The 12,298-nt window shown below is 34.3% G+C and overlaps 1 protein-coding gene across 1 annotated transcript in view; it reads right to left on the minus strand.

Moving 5' to 3' along the window:
* Positions 1–340: 340 nt before the first annotated feature.
* The window catches only part of TMEM135 (transmembrane protein 135), a 224,888-nt gene continuing 212,930 nt past the window's right edge, over positions 341–12,298 (minus strand). Inside the window, exons 11-15 of the mRNA XM_036324735.1 lie at positions 10,243–10,306; positions 9,197–9,273; positions 5,665–5,763; positions 4,832–4,899; positions 341–2,990 (exon numbers count right to left, since the gene is read on the minus strand). Of these exons, the coding sequence (XP_036180628.1) occupies positions 2,858–2,990; positions 4,832–4,899; positions 5,665–5,763; positions 9,197–9,273; positions 10,243–10,306 (441 nt within the window). The 3' untranslated portion in view covers positions 341–2,857. The remainder of the gene's footprint in view (positions 2,991–4,831; positions 4,900–5,664; positions 5,764–9,196; positions 9,274–10,242; positions 10,307–12,298) is intronic.

Here is a 12,298-nt window from a genome sequence, read left to right on the forward strand (position 1 = left end):
AGCGCTGGCAGAGGGCTCAGACACTCAGGGATGTGGTGAAATATACGCAGAAGGAATTCTGTCAGCATAAACAACTAAATCAAACGTTAGCCTATCCACAAGGAGACGATACTCAAGCTCAACAAGAAAACACTGTGTGACAATGAACCAATTTGGGTTTTATCATAAAAGACATGTTCATTCTAGAAAGAAGTAAATTGTAAAATCTGAGACCAAAGAATAAAATTTTAAATTAATAACAGTCGACTGAACAACAAATGAAGCCAAGAAATAAACTCAGTATCAGCTGAGTGACAATATTTAGAGATCAAGAAAAAAAATTATAGAAGTAAATGTGGAATTTATAAAAAAGATAACTGAACCAAAGGTTTTATTGCAGAAATGAGTAATAAAATGGAATTAAACTATCTGATGAAAAACTGGTAGGAATCCAACAGATTTGAGACAATTTGTTATAAGTTCAGTCTGTAGTTGGCTGGCACTAACTCTAGGATTTTATTAATACAGGAAATGGCAATGAAACAACCATACTACTAATTACTCCAATGCTCTGTTTTTCAGTTGACATAAAGATGTAAGAAATGTAAGGGGGCATATTAATATTTAATATAATCAGTTCTGGTGGGAAGTTACCATACGCAAAATTTATTCAGCGTATAAATGGAGGAGAAACATATTTTTGGAATGGAGACATATATTTGCCTTTATTTATGATGCCAAGTTGTCAGTCAATACCTGATTCGTTAGAGGTAGAGAGAGATTCATTTTGATTGTCTTCAGGAACGCAAAAATACTTTCTGTGTTTGCTCAAACAACTCCACTTCGCAGTCAGTCCCAATCAAGTCAAACCCGCCTTCTCTATTCACCAGTGCAAATCAGTTAAGTAATCATTCAAGCTGTACATTCACTATTGTATTCTGCTTCATGATGGTTATTTCATTTCACATTTTATATAAAATAAAAGATGACTGTCATGTGTAAAAAAAATAAAATAAAAAAAATCATAAAAATGCACCTTTTAAACCAGTAAAATTTCACCAACCCCATCATAGTTCAGTAGAATTTGTCTTCCAATATCATAGCCTTTTAATGTCAATAAGAACAACTTATGGATGAAAATGTCTCTTCTTTGAACCAGCAGAACGATGCTACAGACAGTTTCCAAATGGAGAAAATGAGGTACTGGCAGCAGGGCTTTCTCCCCTGCTGTCATGCTCCATTTTACAAGTAAACCCAGTACTAATCGCCATTTTGATTCCAGTGAATAAAAACTTAAAACTTAATTTATTAATCAATTTTGAAGTCTGAAACCAAAATGATCTTTTAAACAGTACTGCCTAAGAGACAAATCAATTCTACAGAGTTAACCATAATGCAAAATTTTGCCCAAATTAAAGAGTCGCTCTCTGTTACCATGACACCAGAGTCTGTCTTGTTGTTGGGTTTCAATTTTCCATAACAACCAAGGGTAGGATTACATGTAAACAGAAGTGTAGAAGGCTTGATGAAATTGAATATGGAGGAGTAAGCATTTTTAAATTCTGGGTTATAATTCTTGTTGCGACACAAGTCCCACTGCATAATTATTTTACAATGGCTTAAAACTTTTTGGCAACAAAACTATATTTAAAAATATACCATCACCACTATATTGACTGTAGACATCACGACCACTTAAGCCTCTGAAAAACCCTAAGAGTGATGCTTTTTCAATCACATCTGTCTTGAACTAACTCAAAATCAGCAGTGACAGATTCTGTCACTTCTTTATTCTAACAGGAGTAAAAACGGTGACAATGGTTTTTTTGAAAAGAGGCTAGAGAACCTGAAGGCCATTAGTGATATAGTGAACTCTTGAACAACCACTGGATTTTTACACTTTTTAGTTGTAAAACATCCACTGTGTAGGTGAAAGAGCTGAGAGGAAACAGAACTGCCAATCCTGCCCAAACTATTTTTGTTTCAGAGAATGTTGATCCCTTCTAAAGTCGACAATGGCATACAGATTTAGCTATGAAAAATTCAGTCCTTATAAATGAAAGCAAGCATAATAAACCTACAGGAGGTTTCAAAGTAATTTCACTTGCTTTTAAATATTCAAGTGTAATATTTCTGCAAAAGATTAAAACATACATTTCAATTTTATCAGTTATGTCAACTTCCATTTGTACCTAATCTGCCATCAGCACATAGGTTCTCTGGGCTGCAAAATAGCCCGGCTGACCATGGAGAGAGATGAGGGTGCCCGTGGAAGAAGAGTGTGGATGCCACGGCATTTATCCAGACAGTAAGAGACCCGCCTCTGAATCCCTGCAGTAAGGACGGCCACTTAAATCGCTCTACACTAAAGCAGCATTGTCTGTGAAGAGTCACTTCATACCCATAGCATTTCACTACTCAAGTTACCAAGTCAAAAGTTCCAAAAACATACAGACCAAATCCATGTACCCATGAGCCTTGTATCCTAAAATGTAGAAATATTCTCAGTTTTAACCAAGAATTATCCTGGAATGAACTAAAATCATCGTTTAAAGTAATTTTAAGTATATCTTATTTTTTACATAGATTATTTAATATTGCTTGTTGACATAATTTAATCAATAATATATCATAATGTCAACCACTATAGTGATCTAGAATCAGATTCTGGCTACAGAGGGAGCTTAATTATTAAGCAACACTTTCCTAAAAAGCTTCTGTATTTCTGATTGGTAAGAAAAACAAACAAAAAAGAACATCTCTCATTGAAATAACACTGAAATTCAAGCTCAGGCCCCCTTCTTTTTGTTCAACATAATTAACTCTTCAGGATAAAATAATGGAACGTTAAGACACAATGAATAAATTACAGCCATCTTCAAGAAAACTCGATGGGCAACTCTGGCGTTACAGTCGTGTATCTTGGATCCAACCTAGGGATAAAATCCTGAAAGTGTTTAGATGCACCAGTACCAAAAACATCAAGGACTTTTCGGTTCATGACAGCAAATCTGTAAAACAGAGGACACAGTAAACAAGTATTTAATGAGTTTATAAAATGAGATGATTCACTCTACCTGACTTATGAGATGAAAAAAGAGAAAAGGCTGACATGGCAAAAGACTGGCAGACTCTCTGATACTCTTCCTCAAGGTGCACTGTCCATATTTTCTTTAAGAAGATACTAATCCCCAGGCCGGAAACCCCAGAGATTACCATCATTCTTTCAAACCCTTTCTAATAGATAATGCCAACAGAAAAAAATACATTCATGACCATTTTTCTGATGGATGAAATCACAAGAAACTAAATAAACAGCGAATGGGCTAACATTTACCAAGGCAACGATATTAAATGTAGTTTCTCTCATAAGTGATTTTAATGTCTCACAGCCAACAGAAAACACATCGAAATGAGCAAATATTTAATAATTAAAAGATAATCAGCACACAGGTTTTCAAAAGTCTAATAGGCTCAACAGAGGTAAAGCACACCCTCATTTTATCCGTCCCCTAACCTAAGAGATACAAAGTTTTTAAAAGACACAGATCTAGCTGCCGTGTGGGAAGGACCCTGAGTCGGTGGGCCTGTCTAAAGCACTTCCTTCTGGAGAAGAGAGCAGGGAAATTCCCTTTAAGTCATTAGCCAGCAACATTATTCTAAGCTAAAGGGAAGTCTCAAGCCAGACTGCTGGGCGCGTATTGCAGGCCCGTTGTTTACTAGCTGTGTGACTCTGGAAAGCTATTAACATCTCTGTGCATTTCAGATATGTAAAATCGGGGTGATTTCAGTACCTACCTCATAGTTATTTTAAGGGTGAAACACACATGTATGGATATGGAAGCTGTATGTGTACATATGTGTGAATCTTAAAACCATATCTGGGACATAATAAGCACTACACAACTGTTTTCTGTTATTACTAGTAATGGTGGTAACATTAATAGCAGCAACAATTTACTGAGTATCTATTAAGTGCTAAGTGCTACTATCAACATCTAGATTTTCCTATAACCTTACAAAGTATGTATTATTGTTTCATGGTTGAAAGAAAAAAACTGAGGCTCATGAGAGTAAACAACTTTCCCACCAGAGACACAGCTAAAGGAATCAGAGCTGACAAACCTAGGCCTATCCGACTCCAATGCCCGTGGTCATTCTAGGCGGTCAAGCTGCCTCCCAAAGAACTAGATTAAGATAAGGAAATGCTAACAAAGACAATACAGAATCTATAATAATAAAAGCGTAATATGCAAATTAGACCGGACGTCCCTCTGGACGAAGCCAGGGCTGCGAGGGAAGCCATGTCCCAGTTGCCTGCCAGCGGCCAGAGGGAAGTCAGTGCTGGCAGCCGGGGAAAGGAAGGCCTACTCTTGCACTAATTTTATGTGTCAGGCCACTAGTAAGATAATAAAGATAAAGGATGGTATGGTTACACTATTAGGGAAAAGAATGCCATTGTTTTTCCAAAATAGTAATCAGTTCATTGTTTAGGCATCATTTCTTATGAAGCTGTTTAATATTTTTAATCAAAAAGAAGAGATCAGACATTTTAAAAGTGAGACTTAAGTATGTTATGTAGCAACTAATTTGCAAATCAACATGATATTAATCTACAACACTTAAAATATCTAAAATAATATAGGGGAAAGTAATCAAAATAATGTTCATTAAAAGAATGCCCCATGTTATTCTTACTAAGTTGGTCATATTTTATTTATATCTAGATAACCTACTTTACGAATAAAAGAATATTCCTGTAAAGAGACCAAAAGATTCAAGATCTTTCTTATGAAAAAAAAAAAAATCTTACTTTGTTTCTATGATCAGTTAAAACATCTCCGTCACTTACCTGCCCTTGGTGAGCCTTAAAAGGAACTTCCAGTAAGACGGTCGCAGATTCTGAACTTCCATGACGGCCTAAGATGAGAGTATTTGGTATTAGACTCCTTCAGTAAATGGCAAAGATTATCAGCAGTGTTAGGCCACAGAATAGTTTACCTCTATTTTTATTGCTTATTGTGTTTTAAAAATGACAGTGATGACCATAATAAAAAACATGTATTTATGTTTAAGTTGATAACTATCATCTTTGAAAATATTGCTTGGGAAATAATCATTGAGTTAATTAAGTCAGTATTATCAGGAAGCATTTACTGAATACCCATTAGGTAGCTGGCACTTCACTAGTTATAAGTTATTGCGCTGAAAGTGCAAATAAAAGCTGTCCCCAAAATTTTCCAACAGCCCTAAAACCATTAACATCAATAATGATTAAAGGATTTAAAGAGATTGAACAATGCCTCTATTAAGCAAGATTTTTACCCTTATCCTCACTGCCTGAGTAATATTGTAGAAATGCAATTATTCTTATTTATGACTATGGTATCTTTTTTCTAAAAGAAGTGTAATTAAATTGGGCCATTCTAGCCAAGGTACTAAATAATTTACCTATAAAAATTGCACTCTATTTAAACCTAAAAATTGTGCTCATAAACAGGAACTGGCCCATTAAGTTAATATGTTCAATGATTTGAAACTTGCAAGTTATCTTGCTAAAAAACAAAAAAAGCATAAAATGTAATAAATAAAAATGCTCCTAGGCCTTTATTTTCCCCCCATTGGTTCAATGAACATTAAAAAGAGAAATAATTCTATTTTCTCATTTCAAAAAGCTATACTTACTGCCTGGAAGCAAATTGCTGTAGAGATGGAATAGATGATAGTATCTGCATGGGGGAAATAGGGAACTTTGCCTGCTTCAATGCCTTTGAAATACATTGTCTGCAAAACAAGCATAATGCAAGGCTTATAAAGAAAACAACTTTAAATAGCATTAACAATGTAGTTGAGCAATATGCTTCCTATCTAAGTCTTTTTCTAAATTTTCAAAATCCTAACAATTCTTACAAGGCTCAAATCATAGGTCACATCTTCCAAAACAGCATTAAGTGTTAGCCTTTCCCCCCATGCCCTCATTTTCTTACTCCAAACCCCAGGTACCAATAGTAATACTTTCCTATAAAATTCAATGGCACTTTACTTCTACCTCTTTTACATCCTTTACTCTTCAATGCTTCTGCAACATGCTCAGGTCTCCATTCCCTGGTATATCTATTCATTCATGCATTAAATATTTAATGGTGTTTGTTTAACTATATGCTAGACACTATGCTAGGAGCTGAGGTCTGAAAATGAATAAAAATGGTTAGTGTATAACAGAAATTATTAATGCACTCTACTGAGGCTGTAAGATAGCTACACAGGTACATATAGATATCATATAGCCCAGCCGTGGGCAAACTACGGCCCGCGGGCCAGATCCGGCCCGTTTGAAATGAATAAAACTAAAAAAAAAAAAGACCGTACCCTTTTATGTAATGATGTTTACTTTGAATTTATATTAGTTCACACAAACACTCCATCCATGCTTTTGTTCCGGCCCTCCGGTCCAGTTTAAGAACCCATTGTGGCCCTCGAGTCAAAAAGTTTGCCCACCCCTGTTATAGCCTCATTAGATATGTGTCTGTGCATATAAATTAATAATAAATAAATATATTTTGGCTCCCCAGAGAAGAAAGCAACTAGTCTGTCTAGGACCATGGAGAATTTCAGAAATGACTACATTTGAGTAGTGCTTCTCAAACCATCTGCATAAAAACAAACAAACAAGCCAAAAACTTTAAAATATGTCCAGTTGTTATGATTTGATACTTTTATAATACAACAAAAACAAATTACTAGAAAGACAAATTTAAAACACACAAAACTGAACTGAATTTTCACTATTATATTCAAAAGATAATTACTCTGTCAAGTGGCTACAAAAGGGTCCAATTTCTGACTCTCAATGTCTCTATTTATCCTGTCATCACTGGAAACAGTTCATGGACTAGTACTGGTCTACGCCCCTAGTTTTAATAGTGTTGAATTATAACAGGCATAGGATCAACAACTAGATAAGAGAGAAAAAGCACGGCTAACAAGCAGGTGCAAGTACACAATATACATGGGGAACAGCCAGTTAACTTATATGGACAGAACACAGAATAATTCATGGAAACTGGTTTTCTAGAACATGGGAACAATAAAGTAAAACTAGTTTAAAAGAGAATGATGTTATAAAAGGGTGGAGGGATGTTCAAGAAGATGTGAGTGGTTCATAAAATAAAGAGCCTAAGATAACTTTTTCCATGAAAGAAGTGATCTGTATAGCTGACTTTTAATTAACATTCATTTTAATAAGCATTTTAATTTTCATTTAAATATACAGCATTTTAATATACAATTAACTTCAATCTGCAAGATATGTGCAAAGAATTACAATCTACTTAAAATCCTAAGTAGATTGATCTACTTAGGAATCAAGATAAACATTGACCATTATTTTGAAAGTAATATGACAATACATTTACAAGGTACAGACACATTGCAGTATATTCACAGTGATGAAAATGAAATTCAGATGTGGTAAAATGGCATCATAGATATGTTATATGAAACAGGTATCTTTTGTTATATGGAATAATTGTGTTCCTAATTTCTTATGATAAAACCTATCTATTGAACTAGATTCTAAGTTGATGAAGGGAGGGAACCATATCCTACATTTCTATATGCTTAACAGCACATAGCACAGCAATGGGAACATAATAGATACTCAATAAATATATCTTGGAAATACTTTTTTCCAAGAAAAAAAGTTGCTTATACAACCGATTTTTATTTAATATTTATTATATAGTAATACAGCACTTTAATATAAAATTAACTCCAATCATAGGGAAACAATCGCCTATTACACCATAGTAAGTAAATCCAACAAAGGACCTGGTAAGTTTAAATTGATAATTTCCTATATTTGAAAGAGCTCTCAGAAGCACATTTGGCCAAGATCAAATATGAGCTGCCGATACGAGACAAAGAGCAATACCATTGCTTGGCTTAAAAAAACCTCTAGCCCAGTGGTTCTCAACCTTCTGGCCCTTTAAATACTGTTCCTCATGTTGTGACCCCAGCCATAAAATTATTTTCGTTGCTACTTCATACTGTAATTTTGCTATTGTTATGAATCATAATGTAAATATCTGATATGCAGGATGGTCTTATGCGACCCCTGTGAAAGGGTCGTTCGACCGCCAAAGGGGTCGTGACCCACAGGTTGAGAACCGCTGCTCTAGCCACTTAGGTTAGCGGCTGTACTAGTGAAACACACCTTTTACAAACTAGGTGTCAATAATGGATTCCCTCAGTGTCAAAGAACATATTTTGCTAGCTAGGGGTTATTTTTTCTCTCTCATTCCCCTTTTCCTCTCCATTAGCAAGACTTGTCAACTCTACTTCCTAAACGTGCTAAATCTGTGTACTTCTCTCAATCTTTTCAGTTACTACACAAACCAGCATCTCCTGCTTATTTTCCCAGCTTCCAGCCTTGTCTCTAACCCATTTTCTATATAACAGCCAGAATGTTCTCCTTAAAAATATGAATTAAATAATATTATTTCCATGCTTTAAACTCCAATGGCTTCCAATTGCACGGACTCCACTGGCTATATTTTGGTGATATTGTTGATTTACTTATTTTTAAGGAGTTCTTATCCATTGGCCTATTCTTTCAGGAGTCTTTATCCTGAGTTGCTTATGGACAAAGTGATTCTGGATTTGGTTTAAAATAAATCAGTACTTGCCCTGGCCAATGTGGCTCAGTTGGCTGAGCATCATCCCATGCACTAAAAGATCACCAGTTTGATTCCCATTGGGGGGCACATGCCTGGGTTGTGGGCCCAATCCCCAGTAGGGGGTGTGCAGGAGGCAGCTGATCAATGTGTCTCTTTCACATCTGTGTTTCTCACTCTTTCTCTCTCTCTCCCTTCCTCTCAAAAAAAAAAAAAAAAAAAAATCAATAAAACATTATTAAAAATAAAAATGATAAATCAGTACCTGAGAGGTTGGGGTGGGTAGATGAAATGAGATTGGCCAAATGCTTTAATGTTGAAGCTGTGTAATGGGTGCATGAGGGTTAATTACATTATTCTTTCTCCATTTGGGTATATTTAAAAATGATACAAAGAAAGAAGAGTAAATAGAGCAATTGACTTTGTAAATACTTTTATAGGATAGAATTTGCTTTAAAAAATTAGGATATATATTTGTTGCTAAAGCAGCTTAACAGCTATATATAATTTGGTACTATACATGGATAAAAATGTTTGCTTACCTCCACCAATTTCGAAGCTAAGTACATGGAAATTGTTGTGCTTTTATAAAACATCATTGATACTCCTGCCAAAAACCCTGAAACAAATAAGGCAAAACTCATCAGACCTTGAAGTATCTGTTATTAAGTCATTTGGAAATTTAAATTTGCTTAAGTAGGAAAAAAATTGATCTATAGCACTGCCTCTTGTTACATCAAAATCAAAGGCAGTAATATACTTAATAACATTAAAATGGGTGAGTTCTTATTATCATATATTTTTAAATTAAGAAATTGACCTCAGAGTTAGCGACACACAGTTCTGATACATATATTACAAGAAACTTCACATTCTAAATTTAACTTTAAAACAGTGGTGATTTTACCAAACATAATAATTTTCAAAAATAATTTTTAAAGGCTATTGGTATTATTTCTAATTGTAAATGAAAATAATTACTCATCTGTTCTCCTAACAGCTCAAATTATTTTTAGTGCTATCATCACACTTCTTTCCATATTACTGTCTTCATTTTATAAATGGAAAACCAAGGTGGGAGGAGACCTGAGATTCTAATAATAGGAAAATTACCAATAAATGCCTGAAAAAATTGTCTACTTAACTTAAATAGTACATATAATACACTTGTAGAAAATTTTCTTTAGTTTTTATAAAATTATTTACATGCCTAAAAAATAATAAAAATTATTAAAATATGTCACTTACCATTGGTAAAAACAGAATATTTTAAGAAATCTAATTTCATTTAAAATAGTACCATAGTCACTTCTATAATATTTTAAGACTTCATGTTCTTTTGTGACACATTCCCTAGGATTTCTGGCCTATAGGAGGGCAGATATATTATCAACTCAAAACACCAGATGGCAAGAGTGCCTTGATAGTTAAACTTCACAAATACAAAATGTTTAGACTAATGCCTCAACAGGGATTCTATTACAGAGAAAAGAAGATACAAAGAGATCAGATAAATTTGGAAACTAGTCCTGATTCCTTTCTACCACTGATTGATACAATAATGATTCTTTTTTAATCATTGCTTTACCAGCTATAATAGCATGCAGTTCATCATCCAGGTTTCTGACCCAGCGCAGGAAGCAACTAGTACCCTGTGTCAAAAAGAAAATACAGTGACTTCAGTTGTTTCATTTCTAGAAAAAAAAATGCATGTAGATTCTACTTTGGTCTACATGCAGAATACTGGGGAAAAGTACCAATCCCACTCTAACAAGGAGAGAAAGCTGGATAAACTACAAATCTGTCAAGCCAGAATTCTATACCCAGAAGTGACATTTTTCAGTCTGAAGGTGAAAAAAGACTTTCTCGGACAGACAGAAGCTGAAAAAAATCATCACCTGCAGAACTGCACTACCAGAAATGTTACCGAGGTAGTTCTGCGCGCAGAAGGAATCTGATACCAGATCTGCAAACAGAAATAAAGAGCTCCTAAAATGGTAAAATGAAGGCAAATGTTCAACTGTTGTAAAACTGAACTAACTGTCTAAAGCAGAGGTCAGAAAACTATGCACGGCTCACTAGCTAAATCTGCCCTGCCATTTGCTCTTATATGGTCCGTGAGCTAAGACTGTCTTTTATACTTCTAAATGGATAAAAATAAATACAAAAATAATATACTGCAACACGTGAAAATTATATAAAATTCTAATTACAATGTGATAATAGTTTTATTGGAATACTGCCATGCTCATTCATTTATGTATTGTCTTTGGCTGCTTCCATACAACAGACAGTTGAGTAGTCATGACAGAGAGCATATACGTAGTCCACAAAGTTTAAAATATTTACTATCTGGCCCTGGCTGGTTTGGCTTAGTGGACGGAGCGTCGGCCTGCTGACTGAGGGGTCCCAGGTTCGGTTCCGGTCAGGGGCACGTGCCCAGGTTGCGGGTTTGGCCCCCAGTTGGGGGCGTGCGGGAGGAAGCCAATGGGTGATTCTCTCTCATCATTGATGTTTCTGTCTCTCTGTCCCTCTCCCTTCCTCTCTGAAATCAATAAAAATATATTTTTTAAAAAATATTTACTATCTGGCCCTTTACAGAAAAAGTCTTCTGACTCCTTATGCAGAACAAAAATAGTAACATTGTGTTGTGGTGTTTATAACACATGAAAAGATAAAAGTGTAGCACAAAAAAAATGGAAAGGAAAAATTAGAATTATGGTGGTGTAAGATTCCTACACTATAATGAAGTGATATAATATTATATGAAAATGTTTATTATAAATGTTAAGGCAATTACTAAATTTTAAAAAGAGGTATAAATAATAAGCCTACAGTACAGATAGAATACATAAAGCTTTTAAAATAAATTTAAAAAATTAAAAAATATTTTTAAAAATTCAGAAGACAGAAAAAGAAAATAGAAAAAGATGAACAAAATAAAATATGGAACAAATTCAAAACAACTGGCAAGAAGATAAGTTTAAATTCAACCATAATAAATAAATACATTAGGTATAAACAGTCTAAACTCATCAGTTAAAAGATAGAGATTATCAAATTGGATAAAAAGAACCAACTATTTGCAGTCTAAAAGAAACCAACCTTTAAACTAAAGACAGAAAAATTCAAATAAAAAGATAGAAACAGTACACTATCAAATATAATAGCTGGGGTAGTTATATTAATACCAGACAAAGTAGACTTCAGAATAGGGATTATCACCAGGGATAAAAAGGAACATTACCAAATGGAGAAAGGGTCACTTCACCAAGAAGACCCAGAAGAAATAAGCCGGTTTGTCTTTCTCCTGATTACATTTTTATGAAGATTCTAAAGGCACTGATAATCTGTATTTTTTAAATTACATACAGCTTTGGAACACACTGTAGAGATATTTTCTATTAAGAGGTTTTCTGACCCACTTGTATTTTCCTTAGTTTAATATCATTAGTTTGTATTACCTAAGCAAATAAATAGTAACAGAAATTAAAAAAAAAAACATGCTCTGAGATATGCTAGATGGTAGAGAATAACCTACATGAGCAAAAAGTGTTGGATAGTCCACCTGTAAGCACTTAAAAGTTTATATTAAGAATAAATACAAACACTAGAATTAGAAATGAAAAAGAATGTGAGTATCT

The sequence above is a fragment of the Myotis myotis genome, unplaced genomic scaffold, assembly GCF_014108235.1.
Source record: "Myotis myotis isolate mMyoMyo1 unplaced genomic scaffold, mMyoMyo1.p scaffold_m19_p_10, whole genome shotgun sequence".
Classification (NCBI taxonomy): domain Eukaryota; kingdom Metazoa; phylum Chordata; class Mammalia; order Chiroptera; family Vespertilionidae; genus Myotis; species Myotis myotis.